Genomic DNA, 20,457 nt, shown 5'->3' with positions numbered 1-20,457 from the left:
CACATATCCAAGCCCTAACTGAAAGGACGGTAGTCACATATCCAAGCCCTAACTGAAATGACTGCAGTCACATATCCAAGCCCTTACTGAAATGACTGCAGTCACATATCCAAGCCTGAGCTGAAGTTACTGTAGTCACATATCCAAGCCCTAGCTGAAGTGACTGTAGTCACATATCTAAGCCCTAACTGAAATGACTGTGATGTAGCCACACTTCCTTCAACTTAGCACTGTTCTCATGTTTCCTTAGCTGTCTGGGTCAAGTCGGAAGTTGAGCCACATCCGATGGTGTGTTGCTGCTAGGGCTGTTGCGGTCATGAAATTTTGTCAGCTGGTTATTGTCATGCAAAAGCCTGCCGGTCTCACAGTAATTGACCGTTAATTAACATAAACACTTTTAGTATCTCCAGGCCTCCACCCATACAAAAAAGTATAATAAATCAATTGAATATACGCCACCATAATAAATCCATTTATGTATTTTTGTCAGGTCTAAAGAAACATTATGGTATGAAGAAAATGTATTTCAGAAGAACAGAATATGAGTTGGCATACTGTATGTTATCTGGCTATGCTCCATGCCATAGGCTATAGGCTTGTTCGTTTAGCTGACAAGGTATGCTTTTAACTCCCGTGCCATTATTTTATATTATATGATTTTATAGTAAGAAGAATATATTTGAACTTATCTGAGTAAAATAGAAAGGATATTTTTCCCCTTCCGGAGCTAGTGAGCATATGAAGTGGCTATGTTGAGCATAAAAGTGATAATTTGAAACAGGTCCTATATGCTAGATTTAGAGATATTTGGAAACTTTAGTTGTGAATGACACGAACCTTAGAATGTCTTAGAAAATCCAAACATATATGGGCTGCATGACTATCAGCTATTGATGATTTGAGAAAGTAGCAAAAAAAAGCTAGTGCTCTGTTCCGCGCCTCATCAAGTGATCATATTTTCACGTTCCCGCTTGGCTTCTCAAAGATTTCAGACAAGGATCATTCCTGGTCGACCGTCACTGCCAGGCCGGCAGGCTGGGACTGGACAATGCCGTACATCTGTCCAGTGACTTATTTGGCGACTTCCGTTGTGAATAACACAAACCTTGGAATGTCTTAGAAATCAAAACGTATATATGGGCTACGTGATGCGACTATAGGCTATTGATGATCAGACTATTATAAATGTAATCTTCCCAGGGTTGTGGGTTCATTCCCCACGGGGGGACCAGGATGAATATGTATGAACTTTCCAATTTGTAAGTCGCTCTGGATAAGAGCGTCTGCTAAATGACTTAAATGTAAATGTAATGTGGAATTGACTCATGACTGCCGGTGTGGCGGTAATACGGTCACCGCGACAGCCCTAGTCGCTGCTGTAATATGCCTTTGTTTTCCGAAATGAATAGTGCTTCTATTCAGATCCGTGTGCAAAAAAGCGCTGCATAGGACTCTGGGTACTTGTGGATATCCTGTTGATATGGTTACAGGGCACGGGCTTTATACTGAGGGAGCCTCTGTACAGACACATGCGCGCGCACGGACACGCACATACTCACAGACAGGACTGTATTTGTTTCACTGGTATTTCCCCAGCAATCTTTAATGATACAGAGCTAGGACCGCAGCAGGGAGGATGTGTGTGTCTGTGGTACAGTTGAAGTCGTAAGTTTACATACAGTTAGGTTGGAGTCATTAAAACTAGTTTTTCAACCACTCCACACATTTCTTGTAAACAAACTATAGTTTTGGCAAGTCGGTTAGGACATCTACTTTGTTCATGACACAAGGAATGTTTCCAACAATTGTTTACAGACAGATTATTTCACTTATAATTCACTGTATCACAATTCCAGTGGGTCAGAAGTTTACATACACTAAGTTGACTGTGCCTTTAAACAGCTTGGAAAATTCCAGAAAATTGTCAGGGCTTTAGAAGCTCCTAATAGTATGCAAATATAAACACCATGGGACCACGCAGCCATCATACCGCTCAGGAAGGAGACGCGTTCTGTCTCCTAGAGATGAACATACTTTGATGCGAAAAGTGCAAATCAATCCCAGAACAACAGCAAAGGACCTTGTGAAGATGCTGGAGGAAACAGGTACAAAAGCATCTATATCCACAGTAAAACGAGTCCTATATCGACATAACATGAAAGGCTGCTCAGCAAGGAAGAGGAAGAAGCCACTGTTCCAAAACCGCCATAAAAAAGTCAGACTGCACATGGGGACAAAGATCATACTTTTTGAAAAAATGTCTTCTGGTCTGATGAAACAAAAATAGAACTGTTTGGCAATAATGACCATCGTTATGTTTGGAGGAAAAAGGGGGAGGCTTGCAAGCTGAAGAACACCATCCCAACCGTGAAGCACGGGGGTGGCAGCATCGTGTTGTGGGGGTGCTTTGCTGCAGGAGGGACTGGGGCACTTCACAAAATAGATGGCATCATGAGGCAGGAAATGTATGTGGATATATTGAAGCAACATCTCAAGACATCAGTCAGGAATTTAAAGCTTGGTCGCAAATGGGTCTTCCAAATGGACAATGACCCCAAGCATACTTCCAAAGTTGTGGCAAAATGGCTTAACCTTTCTCGCCCAGGGGTTCCGCTAGCGGAACACCCACAACATTCCGCTGAAAAGGCAACGCGCGAAATTCAAAAATATTTTTTTGAAATATTTAACTTTCACAAATTAACAAGTCCAATACAGCAAATGAAAGATAAACATCTTGTGAATCCAGCCAAAGTGTCCGATTTTTAAAATGTTTTACAGCGAAAACACAACATATATTTATGTTAGCTCACCACCAAATCCAAAAAAGCACAGACATTTTTTCACAGCAAATATAGCTTTCACAAAACCCACAAATAGAGATATAATTAATCACTAACCTTTGAACATCTTCATCAGATGAGTCATATGACATCATGTTACACAATACATTTATGTTTTGTTCGATAATGTGCATATATATATATAAAAAAAATCTCAGTTTACATTGGCGCGTTACGTGCAGTAATGTTTTGATTCCAAAACATCCGGTGATTTTGCAGAAATACTCATAATAAACATTGATAAAAGATGCAAGTGTTATTCACAAAATTAAAGATAAACTTATCCTCTATGCAACCGCTGTGTCAGATTTCAAAATAAACTTTACGGAAAAAGAATAATCTGAGAACGGCGCTCAGAGCACAATCCAGCCAAAGAAATAGTCGCCATTTTGGCGTCAACAGAAGCTACAAAAACACTATAAATATGGACTTACCTTCGAATAACTTCATCAGAAGGCACTCCCAGGATTCCCAGTTCGACAATAAATGACTGAAAAGTTCCATAAAGCACATCATTTAGCCACTTGTTGTTAGCATGTTCAGCCCACAAATCCATTTTCATGACACACGAGCAATCCCTCCAGACAAAAACTCAAAAAGTTCCGTTACAGGTCGTAGAAACAAGTCAAATGATGTATGCAATCCATATTTAGGATGTGTTTAACATTAATCATCAATAAGGATCCAACCGGAGAATTTCATTGTCTGAAGAAAGAGCATTGGAACGAGAGCACTCTCTCTCGCGCGCAAAATGAGACTGAGAATTTCTGAAGACCACTCAGTAAAATAGCTCCTATGAGCCCCTCCTTTATAGTAGAATCATATAAACAAAATCTAAAGACGGTGACATCTAGTGGAAGCCCTAGGAAGTGTTTGCTTATCCATAACTATATGGGGTATCATTTGGCACTGTTTTGAAAATCGAGTTCTCACTTCCTGTTTGGAAGTCTTCTCAGGTTTTTGTCTGCCAAATGAGTTCTGTTATACTTACAGACATAATTCAAACAGTTTTAGAAACTTCAGAGTGTTTTCTATACAATAGTAATAATAATATGCATGTATTACCTTCTGGGGCAGAGTAGGAGGAAATTCCGTTTGGGTACGCAATTCGTTCAAAGTGGAAACACTGCCCCCTGTCCATAACAGGTTTTAAGGACAACAAAGTCATGGTATTGGAGTTGCCAATACCCAAACCCTGACCTCAATCCCATAGAAAATGTGTGGGCAGAACTGAAAAAGCGTGTGCGAGCAAGGAGGCCTACAAACCTGACTCAGTTACACCAGCTCTGTCAGGAGGAATGGGCCAAAATTCACCCAACTTGTGGAAGCTAGTGGAAGGCTACCCGAAGCGTTTAAACTATTTAAAGGCAATGCTACCAAATACTAATTGAGTGTATGTAAACTTCTGACCTACTGGGAATGTGATGAAAGAACTAAAAGCTGAAATAAATCATTCTCTCTACTATTATTCTGACATTTCACATAAAATAAAGTGGTGATCCTAACTGACCTAAAACAGGGAATTTTTACTTGGATTAAATGTCAGGAATTGTGAAAAACTGAAATGTATTTGGCTAAGGTGTATGTAAACTTCCGGCTTCAACTGTTTGTCATGCATCTGTATCACAGGGGCCATGCTCATTGAGGGTGCACTGAGGGTGAGATTAGACCAACTGTGTGGTGAACTATAGATGGGGACATCATTAACAAACCATGGCCATATCTCAAACGTGCACACACACACACACACACACACACACACACACACACACACACACACACACACACACACACACACACACACACACACACACACACACACACACACACACACACACACACACACACACACACACACACACACACGAGAGGGCATATCAGGGCCTGAACTACACAGCGCTGCTGGCACTACCAGGCCCCTAACCACTCTCCTAACCACTCCAGCCTAAAACACACACAGCCTAAAGAGCTGTGATAAGATTCATTAATGTTTCTCTCATACCCCCCACACACTGCTTCTCCCACTCCACCCTACTGTGGACTGACTTTCACTGACACGGTCAATGTGTACTGCTGCTATCGTTTGTCATATTTTACGTTTCTTTGTTCTGGGTGCAGGCACTCTGGCGGATTCCCGCTCTCTCCCTCTCTCCCGGCCTGTGTCTGTCACTGTGGGAATGTGTTCCGGAGGCTAGAGAGCAGGACTGTGCGGCACCATTGTGTCGCGGGCCGGAGATCAGGAAGCAGAGAATAGCGTAGGAGAAGAATGGGGGAAATTTTGATGCTGAAGTGGGGGAAGAGGGCTGGAGAGGCGGGTGTCAATAGGGTCATTTATTTTTAGCGAGTGTCCCTGGCCGCTATCCTTCCTCCTCTGGCCTCTCAGGACATCCAGACGTCCAGTGGCAGAACAGCAGTGGCAGCAGTTAGCTTAATGCTAATGTTGCGCTTAGGTAAACAGGGCAATTGACATATACTGTACAGATAGATCCATAGTTTGCAATGAACAGAAATCCCAGACAGTGTTATCAATGCTCCTCTCTGTATGAGCCAGTTATCCAGGCAGTTATCCAGCTAGACACATGGGACTCATTTGTTGACGGTGTTTTCCTTTGCCTTGTGATTGAGTTAGAGCACCTCTCACAAGAGACCTCTTTCCAAAAACCCAACTGGCTGCAGAGGTGATTCATATTATTTCATTTGTGTTGGAATGATTGCAAATGGCTAGAATGAACCGAATGCGCCAACAATGTGGTTTTGATTTCACAAAACATTGTAAATTCAGCATGCATCTCAGTTCTCTTGATGATGAGTGATTCTTCTGGTAAAATGTAGTGTGTATATGTATTGATGCCAATACACAGAATAATGCTAGTGTGACTGTGATGTATTGCTGTCCATTAGCCAGAACGTATTGGATGTTTATTTTGCCAATTTGGGTTGGGCCGATATATGATTAAATCGATATTTTGACATTGACGCTATATCGTGATGTGCAAGACTGTACTGTATTTGAACTTTACAAATCAAAACTGTGCAGTTTTATCAGTTTGGCTGTATCAATAAGTTGAAAATGAAGTCTAAATCAATTAACTAAGCCTTATTTTTTTAGTCACACAAAGATTATTTAATGAGAATGTGACTATAATGTCGTAAATAAGCACAAATATTGCACAGTCAGGAATTATTTAGTCAGTAAATGCGCAAAACAATTATATTGGATATCGCGATATTTGGAGTGGCATGCCGTAGAAGCTCAACCCTAGTGCCAATATGTCATACAGGGCCCTACACACTTTGGAAAAAAAGGTGCTATCTATAACCTAAAAGGTTTCTTCGGCAGTCCCCATAGGACAACACTTTTTGGTTCCAAGTAGAACCCTTTTGGGTTCCATGTAGAACCATCTGTGGAAAGGGTTCTACATGGAACCCAAAAGGGTTCTACTTGGAACCAAAAAGGGTTGTCCTATGGGGACTGCCAAAGAAACCTTTTGGAACCCTTTTTTCTAAGAGTGTAGACACTCCCAGAAATGCATAAGTGCATGAAACAACCCATTAAGAGACTTATTGTCGTCAACGTTGACCAGACCTCTCCCAATGAATCAACTTCTCGAGGAAGTCCTGGAAGCCTGTTTTATGGCAGCATACTTTCTGGAGCAGGCTGGGTTTTTAATGCTCGTATAAATTGTAACATCCAATCCATGTCTCAGGCCGCCACGTCCATGCCAATATCCAGTCTGGGTATGGGGCCTGGGGTAGGGGGTGCAGGAGCTGGGTTACCCTGGCCATGAAGCTCCGTGCTGGGACTCAGGCCAGGGCTTCTCCTGGTCACGACCTGGGTGAGGATGGTTTAAGAAGGTTAAGAAATCGGTTTGTGCATTAGCTAACTATGTCATGTTCATTGTCAAAGCAAACATATACACTGAGTGTACAAAACACTGAGTGTACAAATCCACTTCAATCAGTGTAGATGAAGGGGAGGAGACAGGTTAAAGAAGGATTGTTAAGCCTTGAGACAATTGAGACATGGATTGTGTATGTGTGCCATTCAGAGGGTGAATGGGCAAGACAAAATATTTACGTTCCTTTGAAAGGGGTATGGTAGTACAGTAGGTGCCAGCCGCACCGGTTTGAGTGTGTCAAGAACTGCAACGCTGCCGGATTTTTCACACCGAACAGTTTCCCATGTGTATTAAGAATGGTCCATCACCCAAAAGACATCCAGACAACTTGACACAAAACTGTGGGAAGCATTGGAGTCAACATGGGTCCTTGTAGAGTCCGCGCCCTAACACATGGAAGCTGTTCTGAGGGCAAAAGGGGGCGCAACTCAATATTAGGAAGGTGTTCCGAATGTCTTGTGCACTCAGTTTATGTTGTCATGCTGCCTACAGAGTGGCAATACAAGTCTGAAGTTGATGAAAAGCAGAGAAGAGAGAGAGACTGAGCGATAGAGGCAGGATAGAGGCAGAGCGGGAGATAGAGAGATCCAACGAGGGATTCAGTGGAGGACGTGCTGGAGAAATGTGTGGAAAACCTCACGGAGGAGAGGTGGCATGACAGGCCTGCTGTCTGATATATCTACAGTGGAAAAGTCAGGCCTTTCCCAGTCCTAGCTCCAAGTCTTTCTCACATCTGTTACCCCGTACTGCTATTTGTGTGACAGGGTGTTTGGCTTACCTATCCTCTACAGCACAGTCTGTCACTCACCTAATCCTTCTTCAACAGTCTCCAACATTCCCCTTACCGAGAAACAACAATGCCGAAACTCGTAATATCTCATTTGAGCCATTTCAGAGGTGTAGTGAAACATGACAAGGACCTGGTGTTGGATCAGGTGGCCAGCCTGATGTACATCAGCTTTACTACCAGCGACACATTGTGACTCACTTTTTTACGAGAGTGAACTCTGAACCAATTGGCGTTTTATAGTCAGCGCTGAGGTCTCACTCCTGAGGTGAGAGCTTACTTGAAATGCTGAGGCATCCAGTATTTATGAAAAAGTGCAAGGGCCTGTTTCATTTATTCGGACCGGCAAGAGATTGTAAATCTTTCCGCACATAGGGCCGCAGGAAGGGCTCATGCTATTTACACAAGCATGGCCAATTTCTGTCCCTCCCTCCCTCTCTCTCTCTGGCTGTGTGAGAATGGTTGACACAAAACCTGTGCAAAGTAGAGCAAAAAAGCTGGAGCTTTTGTCTCAGAGGAACCTTTAGCATCTCGTGCATAAAAAAAAAAAAAGATGCCCACATGCCTCCCTCTTTTTGCTAACGTGACGTGCCCTTTCTCTGTCCCCGTTCAGATCTGTCCACAGCCAAGAGGAAGTTTGCAGAGTCTCTCAATGAGTTTAAGTTCCAGTGCATAGGAGACGCAGAGACGGACGACGAGATATGTATCGGTGAGCTAGTAACGCCCTCCATCACATTCTGCTGTACCACACTCGACTGTCCTGCATGCTATTGTTGTGTAGTAATAGTTACCACCCTCAACTGTAACCGACTGCTGCACTACATTCATATCAACTGTAGTAGTGCTAATGCACTCAATTAGTCTGCACTCAGCTGTACACATTCTGGCCTGGCTGTCTTGTTCCACCTAATTGCACTTATAGTGCACCTAATTGGTACAGGAAGGCTGTTATAAACACAATTAGGCTCATTGGATGGAGTTGGATGAAATGTAATAACCTCAAATAAACTTGCCATTATGTTGAAAGTACATTCCTGGAATATTTTTACAGTAGGAATTAAAGTTATAAGCGACTTGAGGTCTACATTTGGAGAGTACTATTCTGTCAAGTGGAAATGTTGGAACAGGATTGTGGCATCTCAAGTGGAAACTCTGACCCAAAACAATGCAGTCATTCTTGGCTAGACCTAGAGCAGGGAAGGAACAGGCAATAGCTTGCTAGTTGAAAACACACTATGGTCTAAAGCAAGCATGTAAACTAGGATTTCAAATGAAAAGCCTTGTTATGCAAGCAAGGTCACTAATGTGGAATGGTAGATTTTGTATGGAGCCAAATGATGACCACTGACTCATTATATATTGTTATCTTCCCTCTGTATCCCCTCTCTGCCCCTGTCTGTCTGTCTGGCTGGCCTGTTTATCTCTATCCATCTACAGCAAAGTCTCTACAGGAGTTTGCTGGAGTTTTACAGAACCTGGAGGATGAGAGAACGCGGATGGTGAGTGTCAGATATATGCTGGAGCATGGGCTCACTGCTTTGGAATTCAAGTGTTGCATAACCAATAAGTGAAGGTCTGGCGGCAGGCCTCTCTGTGTTTATCCAGTATGTCAGTAGAGGGACTTCCTGTCAGCTGTCTTGTGACTTCCTGTACCCCTCCTCAGATTGAGAATGCCGATGATGTGCTGATCATGCCACTGGAGCGTTTCAGGAAGGAGCAGATCAGTGCTGCCAAGGTAAGGAGATATTATGATTTGACTCCCCCCATGCTAGGGTGGGGGATCCCCCTCTAAATGTCCTGATAATCCCTACTACTGGGTCTCCCTTGTGGAGTATAAAGTGAATTATAGTCTTTTTTTGGGTTATGTAGCCATCTCATAATCCCTATTAAACCTTGAAAGACAAGGGACTTTTGAACCTATCCGGTGCTACAGTACCAGATTTTTAAGAAATGCACTGATCACTCAAATATTAGCAGTTTCCCCCTCGGTCTGGCAGGTAACTGACTTTGTCCTGGTTGTTCCGATTCCAGAAGTTACGTTTGTGTAGGTCTAGAATGTATACACCACAAGGAATAGCATCCCTTTATTAAATCCCCATTGATGACAGCCTTCAGAGCTCTCCCTATACTGTACCTCTGAGTCTAAACTGCTCTCCGCTCTGTCCGCCAGAGCTGACGGGCCTGTTGTGATAAGACACTGCCACCATCTGGTCAATTCAGGTATCACATGAAGGGCATCAGGATTTACTTGGTTGATTGTCAATGAAGACATGTTAGTGAACTTAAATACATATTACATATTGAAATAACGCTTTCTGATTTTACCTCTCACCATATCATTATTTTGAAGTCTAAGTTAGAAGAATGTGTAGGTTAATTAAATGTTTGAAGAATAATTTAGTGTTCAAAAAAGGGATACATGAACTCAAAGAGCCCACATTGAAACGTGTGGTATGGGTTAATTTATTATTAAGGGTTAGAGCAAATTGAAGGGTCCTTTGTTAATTACATTAGGATGCTCTGTAATGACGTGTTGTGCAGCTGTTGGTAGTGGTCCTTCTGTTCTGAGGAGGGTTGGTTCTACGTCCTGTGGAAACTGGCAGGCGATGAAAGGCCGGGTCATGTGACCGGGTGGACAGGGATGATGATGACATCAGTCAGTAGTAGGTGTGGACACAGTCAGTGCACCCCAGGGCGAGGAGTGCTGTACTGTATGTTACTGACACACCCTGCTCTATCTATCCGTCTGTCTGTGAGAGAGCCTGGGAGAGACACCTTGGTCTGTCTGTCTGTCTGATTACTGTACGTGAGAGAGGCTGGGAGAGACATCCTGTTATGTCCGTCCGTCTGTCTAACGTGCGGGTTTAAAGTGCTCTATTGTTTTCCCACCAGCTGTGGGCTGTCTCTGTTGGCTTCATTAGCACTAGAGGAGATGTGATTTCAACCTGCATCTCACAATATGTTCCTCTAAATCTGTCTGTAAAGCTAAGCCCTGGACATACCAATAATACCCATGACTCGTTGGAAAGGATGGTCTGTCGGAAGGCGGCAGCGATGATGCCAAAACAGAGCTCTATGTGTTATATATAGAGGTTTTCCCTGAGAAAGAGGTCTTCTGACCTCAATGGGACATCCTCTTCAGTAAAATGTCCATAGAAATTGTACTATGTGGTGTCCAGGACCTGGAAACAAGGTGACTGGTGGTGACCTTTTGACTGTCTATCACAGGAAGCCAAGAAGAAATACGACAAAGAGACAGAGAAGTACTGCGCTGTCCTGGAGAAGCACCTAAGCCTATCGGCAAAGAAGAAAGAAGCACATCTTCATGAAGTAAGCATACATTGTTCTCCTTTCCCACAATCAACATGGGCTAGAGTTGGCTAGGCATTAAAATGTGTGTTTATGTTAAGATGCTTGTGTATGAGTGTGGGCAAGTGTGTGTGTGTGTGTGTGTGTGTGTGTGTGTGTGTGTGTGTGTGTGTGTGTGTGTGTGTGTGTGTGTGTGTGTGTGTGTGTGTGTGTGTGTGTGTGTGTGATGTAAGTCAGTTCAAACAGAGTCAGAATCACGTTTATTGTCCTACGAGAGGAAAATCTTGTCACAGCTCACACATAGATACTTAAAACAAATATGAGAACATAGAAGAAACAAGCAACAGCCAGGCAGGTATAGTCCCCCCACCCCCCCGTCCATGGGAGAAATTACATGGAATTGTTCTCGATGGTGATAGCCCTCGGGATGAAACTCCTCCTCGACACGCACAGTGCGCCTCAGAATTGTCCGGTATCTCACACCTAATGGGAGGAGATCAAAGCAAAGTTGAAGTGGGTGGAGATAATGTGGACGAGCATTCAGATGGGAGAGCAAACAGCATTACCTCACTATGTGTTTCACCTGAAAGTTATTTAAAACAGCATCCCATCATTTTGTGTGCGGTGCAGGCAGACAGTCAGGTGGACCACGTGCGGCAGCATTTCTACGAGGTGTCTCTGGAGTACGTGTTCAAGGTGCAGGAGGTCCAGGAGAGGAAGATGTTTGACTTCGTAGAGCCGGTGAGTGAGCACGTCAATCTCCCTCAGCATGCTGTCTATACTGTTTAGGGTTGCAAAATGCCCCTAACTTTCCTAAACTTCCAAGGTTTTCCAGAAATACTGGTAGGAAGTTGCCGATTTCCTGCTTATTCCCTCCTGATTCAGGTTAATCTTCCAACCAGGATTTTGGGGAAATCTGGGAATTTTGGGAAGTTTACTGGAGTTTTGCAACCTTAATACTGTTACTGTACTCTATATACCTTACATGCTTAGTCATCTCTCCTTGATCCACACTGTCTACAGAATAAATGTAGCTGGCAACAAGTACCTTTCAAATCAAATTACAGTAGATTAGGTTGATGGAATTGAATTACGTTTCTCAACCATGTTTCCTTTCCGTTTCGTCCTTTGTGTCAATTCTAGTTGCTGGCATTTCTTCAAGGGCTGTTTACTTACTATCACCATGGGTACGAGTTGGCCAAAGACTTCAACCACTTCAAGACAGACCTCACTATCAGCATTCAGAATGTAAGATACATATCAATGCCATACATTACAGCCATTAGGTGCTGGTGAGATTTCATATTTTGCTACACCAAAGACATTTCAAGGCTGGGCTGGGCATTGTATTTGACTATATACCTGTATTGATGCATGGACCGGTTTGTGTTTTTACTTTACCTTCAATAACGGTATTTCAATGTTTGGTTTGTTAAATGTGATACGCAACTCAGCACGTGTTATGTCAGTTTTCATAGTTTACTCCGTTTGCTAGTTGAGTTGTCTTTCTCCCTCCTCCTGCTGCATGCCTCTTCCTACACCAAGCCCCGCCCCCTGTCACTCAAGGAGAGAGCAGTTGTTCGACCACAGAGTCGCGAACACTTTCTTGTCGCCGTCTGCATAGGCAGATAGATGCTACAAGATGTTGGTGAAAACAATGCTGCTTTCCACGAGCGTTCTACAATTCCACTATTAGTTTGTGTATCTTACTGTTTGCAAACTACTGTCTGCTAGTTCGTCTTTTCTTAGCAAGTTGTGGCTAAAATACATCTGGTTAGCCGCTAATGCTAAACACTAGTTAGCTAGCTTGCTAAATGTACTAAGAGTCAGAGCAAATGTAGATAGCTAATGAATACAGCCTGGTACTAATGCTGGTCTAGGCCTAGATACGTATGTTGTTTGTGCAATTGTATCTTAAAAAAAGATAGGAATAGGTGAAACATGAATATGTTAGCTATGTTTTATTTGTATTTATTATGGACCCCCATTAATTGCTGCCAAGGAGCAGCTACTCTTCTTGGGGTCCAGACACATTAAGGCACATCACAAAATAAATCAACAAAAAACAAAATAAAACAGTACATCACATAACCACACCACTACATATCCACAACACAAAATGTACAATACCATACAACAATATTAAAATGTGTTTCTGTGCCAGTGTGTCTCTTCACAGTCCAGTTTACATACACTTAGGTTGGAGTCGTTAGAACTCGTTTTTCAACCACTCCACAAATTTCTTGTTAACAAACTATAGTTTTGGCAAGTCGGTTAGGACATCTACTTTGTGCATGTGTAACGGATGTGAAATGGCTAGCTAGTTAGCGGGTACGCGCTAATAGCATTTCAATCGGTTACGTCACTTGCTCTGAGACCTGAAGTAGGGTTTCCCCTTGCTCTGCAAGGGCCGCGGCTTTTGTGGAGCGATGGGTAACGACGCTTCGTGGGTGTCAGTTGTTGATGTGTGCAGAGGGTCCCTGGTTCGCGCCCGTATCGGGGCGAGGGGACGGTCTAAAGTTATACTGTTACATTGATGCTGTTGACCCGGATCACTGGTTGCTGCGGAAAAGGAGGAGGTTGAAAGATGGGTGAGTGTAACGGATGTGAAATGGCTAGCTAGTTAGCGGGTACGCGCTAATAGCATTTCAATCGGTTACGTCACTTGTCTGAGACCTGAAGTTGGGTTTCCCCTTGCTCTGCAAGGGCCGCGGCTTTTGTGGAGCGATGGGTAACGACGCTTCGTGGGCAACTGTTGTTGACGTGTGCAGAGGGTCCCTGGTTCGCGCCCGTGTCGGGGCGAGGGGACGGTTTAAAGTTATACTGTTACACATGACAAGTAATTTTTCCAACAATTGTTTACAGACAGATTATTTCACTTATAATTCATTGTATCACAATTCCAGTGGGTCAGAAGTTTACATACACTAAGTTGACTACCTATTTCAAGGCCTACATTCAAACTCAGTGCCTCTTTGCTTAACATCAAAGGAAAATCAAAAGAAATCAGCCAAGACCTCAGGAAAAAATTGTGGACCTTCACAAGTCTGATTCATCAGGAAGGACGCGTGTCCTTCCTGAGCGGTATGACGGCTATGTGGTCACATGGTGTTTATACTTGCGTACTATTGTTTCTACAGATGAACGTGGTACCTTCAGGCATTTGGAAATTGCTCCCAAGGATGAACCTGACTTGTGGAGGTTTATCATTTTTTCTGAGGTTTTGGCTGATTTATTTTGATGTAGGCCTTGAAATACATCCACAGGTACACCTCCAATTGATTCAAATGATGTCAATTAGCCTATCAGAAGCTTCTAAAGCCCTGACATCTTTTTCTGGAATTTTCCAAGCTGTTTAAAGGCACAGTCAACTTAGTGTATGTAAACTTCTGACCCACTGGAATTGTGATACAGTGAATTATAAGTGAAATAATCTGTCTGTAAACAATTGCTGGAGAAATGACTTGTGTCGTGCACAAAGTAAATGTCCTAACCGACTTGCCAAAACTATAGTTTGTTAACATGAAATTTGTGGAGTGATTGAAAAACAAGTTTTAATGACTCCAACCTAAGTGTATGTAAACTTCTGACTTCAACTGTATATACTAAATAAAAATAAAACCCCTGGAAACCCCCTTTCCAGGTTTTAAAAAAAGCTGGTAATCCTGAGGTATCATAGTTGCAATCTGATGCCGCGTTCAAAACAACTGGGAACTCGGAAATGTCCAACTTTTGACTTAAGTGCGTTCAAGACAACTGGGAACTCGGAAAAAAACAAGCTTTGACTGGGACAAATCGTTTTGAACGGTTATCCAACTCCTACCTGAAGATCACGGACATTGTGATTTGACCTCGTAATTTTTCAGAGTTCCCAGTTGTCTTGAAGGCACCTTCAGTCAGTCAAGTGAACTATCCCTTCACCTAATTTTTTATAACATCTTTGGTCTGACAGACCAGAATGCATTGTATGATGTAAACAAACATGGCGCCACACATAGCTGGCAAATAGCTTAGCATTAGCTCATAATAATCAGTGCAGTCTTCAAAAATGTATTTTACACACATCGTGTTTCCATTACAATATATGCAAGAGTTGGAACGTAATGATTTGTCACCAGTACATGAAAACGTGAAAAAACTGTAAATACATTATGCTCCATACATATATACGGTATGCTACAGTAGAAACAACAACACGGTATACAGAAAATAAGGCATTTACTTTGATAGGAACGGACACATGACCAAAGTTATTATTTTTAAGGAAAATAACAATGAAGGCAATGCAGGCGCAGACAGAAAATGTGTTCTGACTAGAGATGCACATTGTCTTCATACTTGATCTGGGGAAACACTCGGGAAGTACTTGGGCTTGGCTAGCTCAATAAAACCTCAAACATAAATTGTCTGCAACAGTGAAATGGGCTACTTCTTATGTGAATTAATGAGGAGGCGGAACACACATCAATTCAAACTGTTGTTCGAAAATAATTTTAAATTGACAAGTTTGAACAAAGCTTATAGATAATTAGCAGGCAGCGTGCCCTGGTTTGAGGGCAGCGCGGGTTAACTGTCCTGGTGCGTAACACATTTTGGAACAGTGAGTGCGTTCTGATAGCACACACATAAAACAGCTGACTGTAGGGTGACCGTTAGAGACATTTGGAATTCACATGTGAAAAGGTTATGTTGCAGTGATTTCACTTGCTGTGGTAGCTGACGTGTATAATGTCGAGTCATGGCGTACATACAGATAATTCGGAAAGTATTCAGAACCATTTACTTTTTTAACATTTTGTTACGTTATAGCCTTATTCCAAAAACAATCGTCATCAATCTACACACAATACCCCATAATGACAAAGAGAATATCATTTTTTTATTTTTTATTTTAGCACATTTCTTAAAAATAAACACATACCTTATTTATATAAGTATTCAGACCCTTTGCTATGAGACTCAAAATTGAGCTCAGGTGCATCCTGTTTCCATTGATCATCCTTGAGATGTTTCTACAACTTGATTGGAGTCCACGTGTCGTTAATTGAATTGATTAGACATGATTTGGAAAGGCACACACCTGTCTATATAAGGTCCCACAGTTGACAGTGCATGTCAGAGCAAAAACCAAGCCATGAGGTTGAAGGAATTGTCGGTAGAGCTCCGAGACAGGATTGTGTCGAAGCACAGATCTGGGGAAAGGTTACCAAAATATGTCTGCAGCATTGAAGGTCCCCAAGAACACAAATCAAATCAAATGTTATGTCACATGCGCTGAATACAACAGGTGTAGACCTTACCGTGAAACGCCTACTTACAAGCCCTTAACCAACAATGCAGTTCAAGAAATAGAGTTAATAAAGTATTTGCTAAATAATCTAAAGTAAAAAATCGAATCAATCAAAAAGTAACATAATACATTTTCATAACAATAACAAAGCTATATACAGCGGGTACCGGTACCGAGTCAATGTGCGGGGGATACAGGTTAATCGAGGTAATTTGTAGAGTGACTATGCATAGATAATAAACAGCGAGTAGCAGCAGTGTAAAAACAAAGACGGGGGTTCAATGTAAATAGTCCGGGTGGCCTCCATAATTCTTAAATGGAAGAAGTTTGGAACCACCAAGACCCTTCCTAGAGCTGGCCGCCCGGCCAAGCTGAGCAATCGGGGGAGAAGGGACTTGGCCAAGAACCCGATGGTCACCCTGACAGAGCTCCAGAGTTCCTCGGTGGAGATGGGAGAACCTTCCAGAAGGACAACCATCTCTGCAGCACTCCACCAATCAGGCCTTTATGGTAGATTGGCCAGGCAGAAGCCACTCCTCAGTAAAAGGCACATGACAGCCTGCTTGGAGTTTGCCAAAAGGCACCTAAAGGACACTCAGACCAGGAGAAACAAGATTCTCTGCTCTGATGAAACCAAGATTCAACTCTTTGGCCTGAATGCCAAGCATCACATCTGGAGGAAACCTGCCACCATCCCTACTGTGAAGCATGGTGGTGGCAGCATCATGCTGTGGGGATGTTTTTCAGCGGCAGGGACTGGGAGACTAGTCAGGATCGAGGGAAAGATGAATGGAGCAAAGTACACAAACTCCCCAAATACAGGTGAGCCAAGCTTGTAGCATCATACTCAAGAAGACTCTAGGCTGTAATCGCTTCCAAAGGTGCTTCAACAAAGTACCGAGTAAAGGGTCTGAATACTTATGTAAATGTGATATTTCAGTTTTTTTAATACACATTTGCAAACATTTCTAAAAACCTTTCTTTGCTTCATCACTATGGGGTATATATTTAATCAATTTTAGAATAAGGCTGTTATGCAACAAAATGTGGAAAAAGTCAAGGGGGCTGAATAACTTCCGAATGCACTGTAGGTACACAGGCTTTACTCAGTGCCAGTGGCAGGTCATTAGTAAATATTTTAAACACTAAGGGGCCAAGACAACTTCCCTGGGGAATGCCCGACTCTACCTGGATTTTGTTGGAGAGGCTTCCATTGAAGAGCACCCTCTGTGTTATATTAGACAGGTAACTCTCAATCCACAATATAGCCAGGGATGTGAAGCCATAACACATACGTTTTTCCAGCAGCAAATTATGATCGGTCTAACAAAACAGCTTCTTATTATCAATTTCTTTCAGCTAATTTCTTTTCAGTCATTTGTTTACTATGAAATATAATTATCTGGCCAAACACATTTTTTCCCAAAAGTTTACTAAGGGTTGGTAGCAGGCTGATTGGTCGGCTGTTTGAGCCAGGAAAGGGTGCTTTGCTTTTCTTAGGTAGCGGAATGACTTTTTCTCCCTCCAGGCCTGAGAGCACACACTTTCCTGTAGATTTAGATTGGAGAGATATAGTCTGTTGTCATCCGCAGTAATTTTCCATCCAAGTTGTCAGACCCAGGTGGCTTGTCGTTGTTGATAGACAACAATAATTATTTCACCTCTTTAACACTCACTTTACAGAATTCAAAATGACAATGCTTGTCTTTCATAATTTGGTCAGTTATGAATGGATAAGTACGTTCAGAGTTTGTTGTTGTCATGACATGCCTAAGTTTGCTAATCTCTCACTAATTAGGGTCCCCTGGAAACATTGGCCAACACTTTGGTTCCTACCCTGTCAATAATTCCTCCCTGGCTTATTCATTCATTGTCATGTCAAACAACAATGCATTCAATGTGCTGCCCACTTTATTTGAACTATAGAGTTAGAATAATCATTTTATTTCCATGATTCCAACAGTTCAGCTTTTAACTAGGCCAAGATGTTTTGCACATATCATGCATCTCTCCGTGGCACAGTGTGGAAATTATTACAAAAGTACAGGAAATGCAGAGATTGTAGAAAATGCTAAAAATGTATTTAGTTTGAACAGTATAAAACAATCAAAATTAAGAAATCCCAATTACAATCAATTATAATTTATGTGTTGCCACTCTAGGTCATGACCTACTCATAAAGCATATTTAGAACTTTTATTATTAAAAAACATAAAATACCATAATAAATGTGAAAAATATTGTGATATAAGGTTTTGGCATAGCCCTAACACACTGACTGCAGACAATGGTGAATTGCACAGAATGCAGGGTGTTAGGATGTTTCCATCAGTGTCTGTCTCCTTTCCTGCCCCGTTCAGACGCGGAACCGTTTTGAAAGCACACGGTCTGAGGTGGAGTGTCTTATGAGGAAAATGAAGGAGAACCCCCATGAGCACAAGAGTATCAGCCATGACACCATGGAGGGATACCTGTTTGTACAGGAGAAACGTGAGTGTCCCATCCTGCTATCTCTCTTCTCTCTTTCTCTCTCTCTCTCTCTCTCTCTCTCTCTCTCTCTCTCTCTCTCTCTCTCTCTCTCTCTCTCTCTCTCTCTCTCTCTCTCTCTCTCTCTCTCTCTCTCTCTCTCTCTCTCTCTGTCATGCTGCAATGGGATACAATTTCACTACTCAGTGATTTATTTTTACCGCTTAGAAAAGCATGGTGGCGGTAACATCACGACGACCGTTTTAGTCACACCAGTGTTGTTTAGACACCAGTGTTGTTTGAAATAGATTTCAATTTTCCCATAGGAACAACAAGAGTAATTCTATTCAGGATGAGAATATCACGCTCTTAGAGGTGACGGGGGACCCAGCGTGTGCAATAACCATGGTAACACACAAAATGTGTTCAATACTGCCCCCTCTCTGCTTCTCAATCTGCTCCTCTCTCTTCCCTCTCTCAGGCTCTTTCGTGTCAACCTGGGTCAAGCACTACTGCACCTACCATCGAGAGCCCAAACGAGTCACCATGGTCCTGTTCGACCAGAAGTCCGGTGGCAAAGTGGTGAGTTGACTCGGAGAGGAAGAGGTAAAGCCAGAGGCATAACTGGGCCCAAAATCTGTCTTTTCCAGCAGCAAGGAGTTTTTGTATGGAGGTCAATGAGAGAGTGTCGAATTTGGTTGACAAAAAATGTAACGGCTTGATTTGCTACGTATAGCTTTATTTGATCAAATAGAAGCTTCACAATGCTTCGTTTGTTAGGAGTGTACTGATATAAGTAGGACACGTGACAACATTGAGATAAAACACTTGTTGTTCACACTCGTATCTGCTCACTCATTGTCTAGAATGGTCCCACCTGACTTTGCCTCCTCCTGACTAAATGTATCCGCTGTTATTTAGTATAACCGACAATAACATTTGAACATCAGATCGGCAATTAGTTACCTCAATCCCAGCTTCAACTTCGACTCATCTGCCCTGGGCTCTTTCTGTAATTCCAATTCCGGCGTTACAGAGGCAAGAGAGGGGGAGTCCTGGCGAGATTGAGGTGAAGGGAAATCCGGACACCTCTTCCCTCCATTCTATTGGCCACTTAATAATAAGATGGATGACCTCCGATCGCGGATTTGCTACCAACGGGACTCTTGTCACTTCAATATTCTCTGCTTTTCTGAAACATGGCTTTCGAGCAAGACACCCACCCATGGCTATCCAACTTGATGGATTCTCCATTCACCAAGCGGAGAGGACATTGGAGTCAGGGAAATTGAGAGGGGGAGGGATTTGCCTCTTCATCAACAACAAATGGTGTGCTGACTGAAGCGCAGTGAAAGTCTCAACCTATTGTTCACCCGTCTTGGAATACCTGATGGTCAAATGCCGACCCTTCTACCTCCCGAGGGAGTTTTCAGCTGTTATCCTGACTGTTGTATACATTCCACCTCAGGACAAGAAAAATAACAAGCTAGCACTTAACAAAATTCTCAGAGCAGGCTCAGAACAGCTGGCAGGCATATTCACGGTCATTTTCAACCTCTCCTTGTCCCAGTCTGTAATCCCCACATGTTTTAAGATGACCACCATCATTCCTGTCCCCGAGAACTCCAAGGCTTCATGTTATAATGAGTACCGTCCTGTAGCACACATCTGTAATCATGAAGTGGTTTGAAAGTCTGGTTATGGCACACATCAACTCCATCATCCCAGACACCCTAGACCCACTCCAATTTGCATCCTGCCCCAACAGATCCATAGAAGACGCAATCTTAATTACACTCCACACTGCCTTCACCCACCTAGATAAGAGGAATACCTATGTGAAATGCTGTTCATTGACCACAGCTC

The 20,457-nt window shown here is 42.6% G+C and overlaps 1 protein-coding gene across 3 annotated transcripts in view; it reads left to right on the top strand.

The window, feature by feature from the left end:
* LOC139583798 (rho GTPase-activating protein 26-like) overlaps positions 1-20,457 on the top strand; it is a 112,712-nt gene that overhangs the window by 46,130 nt on the left and 46,125 nt on the right. For all 3 annotated transcript variants that reach the window (XM_071415288.1, XM_071415278.1, XM_071415268.1), the window contains exons 2-9: positions 8,140-8,235; positions 8,964-9,025; positions 9,190-9,261; positions 10,755-10,856; positions 11,466-11,576; positions 11,979-12,083; positions 18,486-18,615; positions 19,073-19,173. In XM_071415288.1, the coding sequence (XP_071271389.1) occupies positions 8,140-8,235; positions 8,964-9,025; positions 9,190-9,261; positions 10,755-10,856; positions 11,466-11,576; positions 11,979-12,083; positions 18,486-18,615; positions 19,073-19,173 (779 nt within the window). The remainder of the gene's footprint in view (positions 1-8,139; positions 8,236-8,963; positions 9,026-9,189; positions 9,262-10,754; positions 10,857-11,465; positions 11,577-11,978; positions 12,084-18,485; positions 18,616-19,072; positions 19,174-20,457) is intronic.

Source organism: Salvelinus alpinus, chromosome 1 (genome assembly GCF_045679555.1).
Source record: "Salvelinus alpinus chromosome 1, SLU_Salpinus.1, whole genome shotgun sequence".
Lineage (NCBI taxonomy): Eukaryota > Metazoa > Chordata > Actinopteri > Salmoniformes > Salmonidae > Salvelinus > Salvelinus alpinus.
This window is presented reverse-complemented; position numbering and strand designations above follow the sequence as displayed.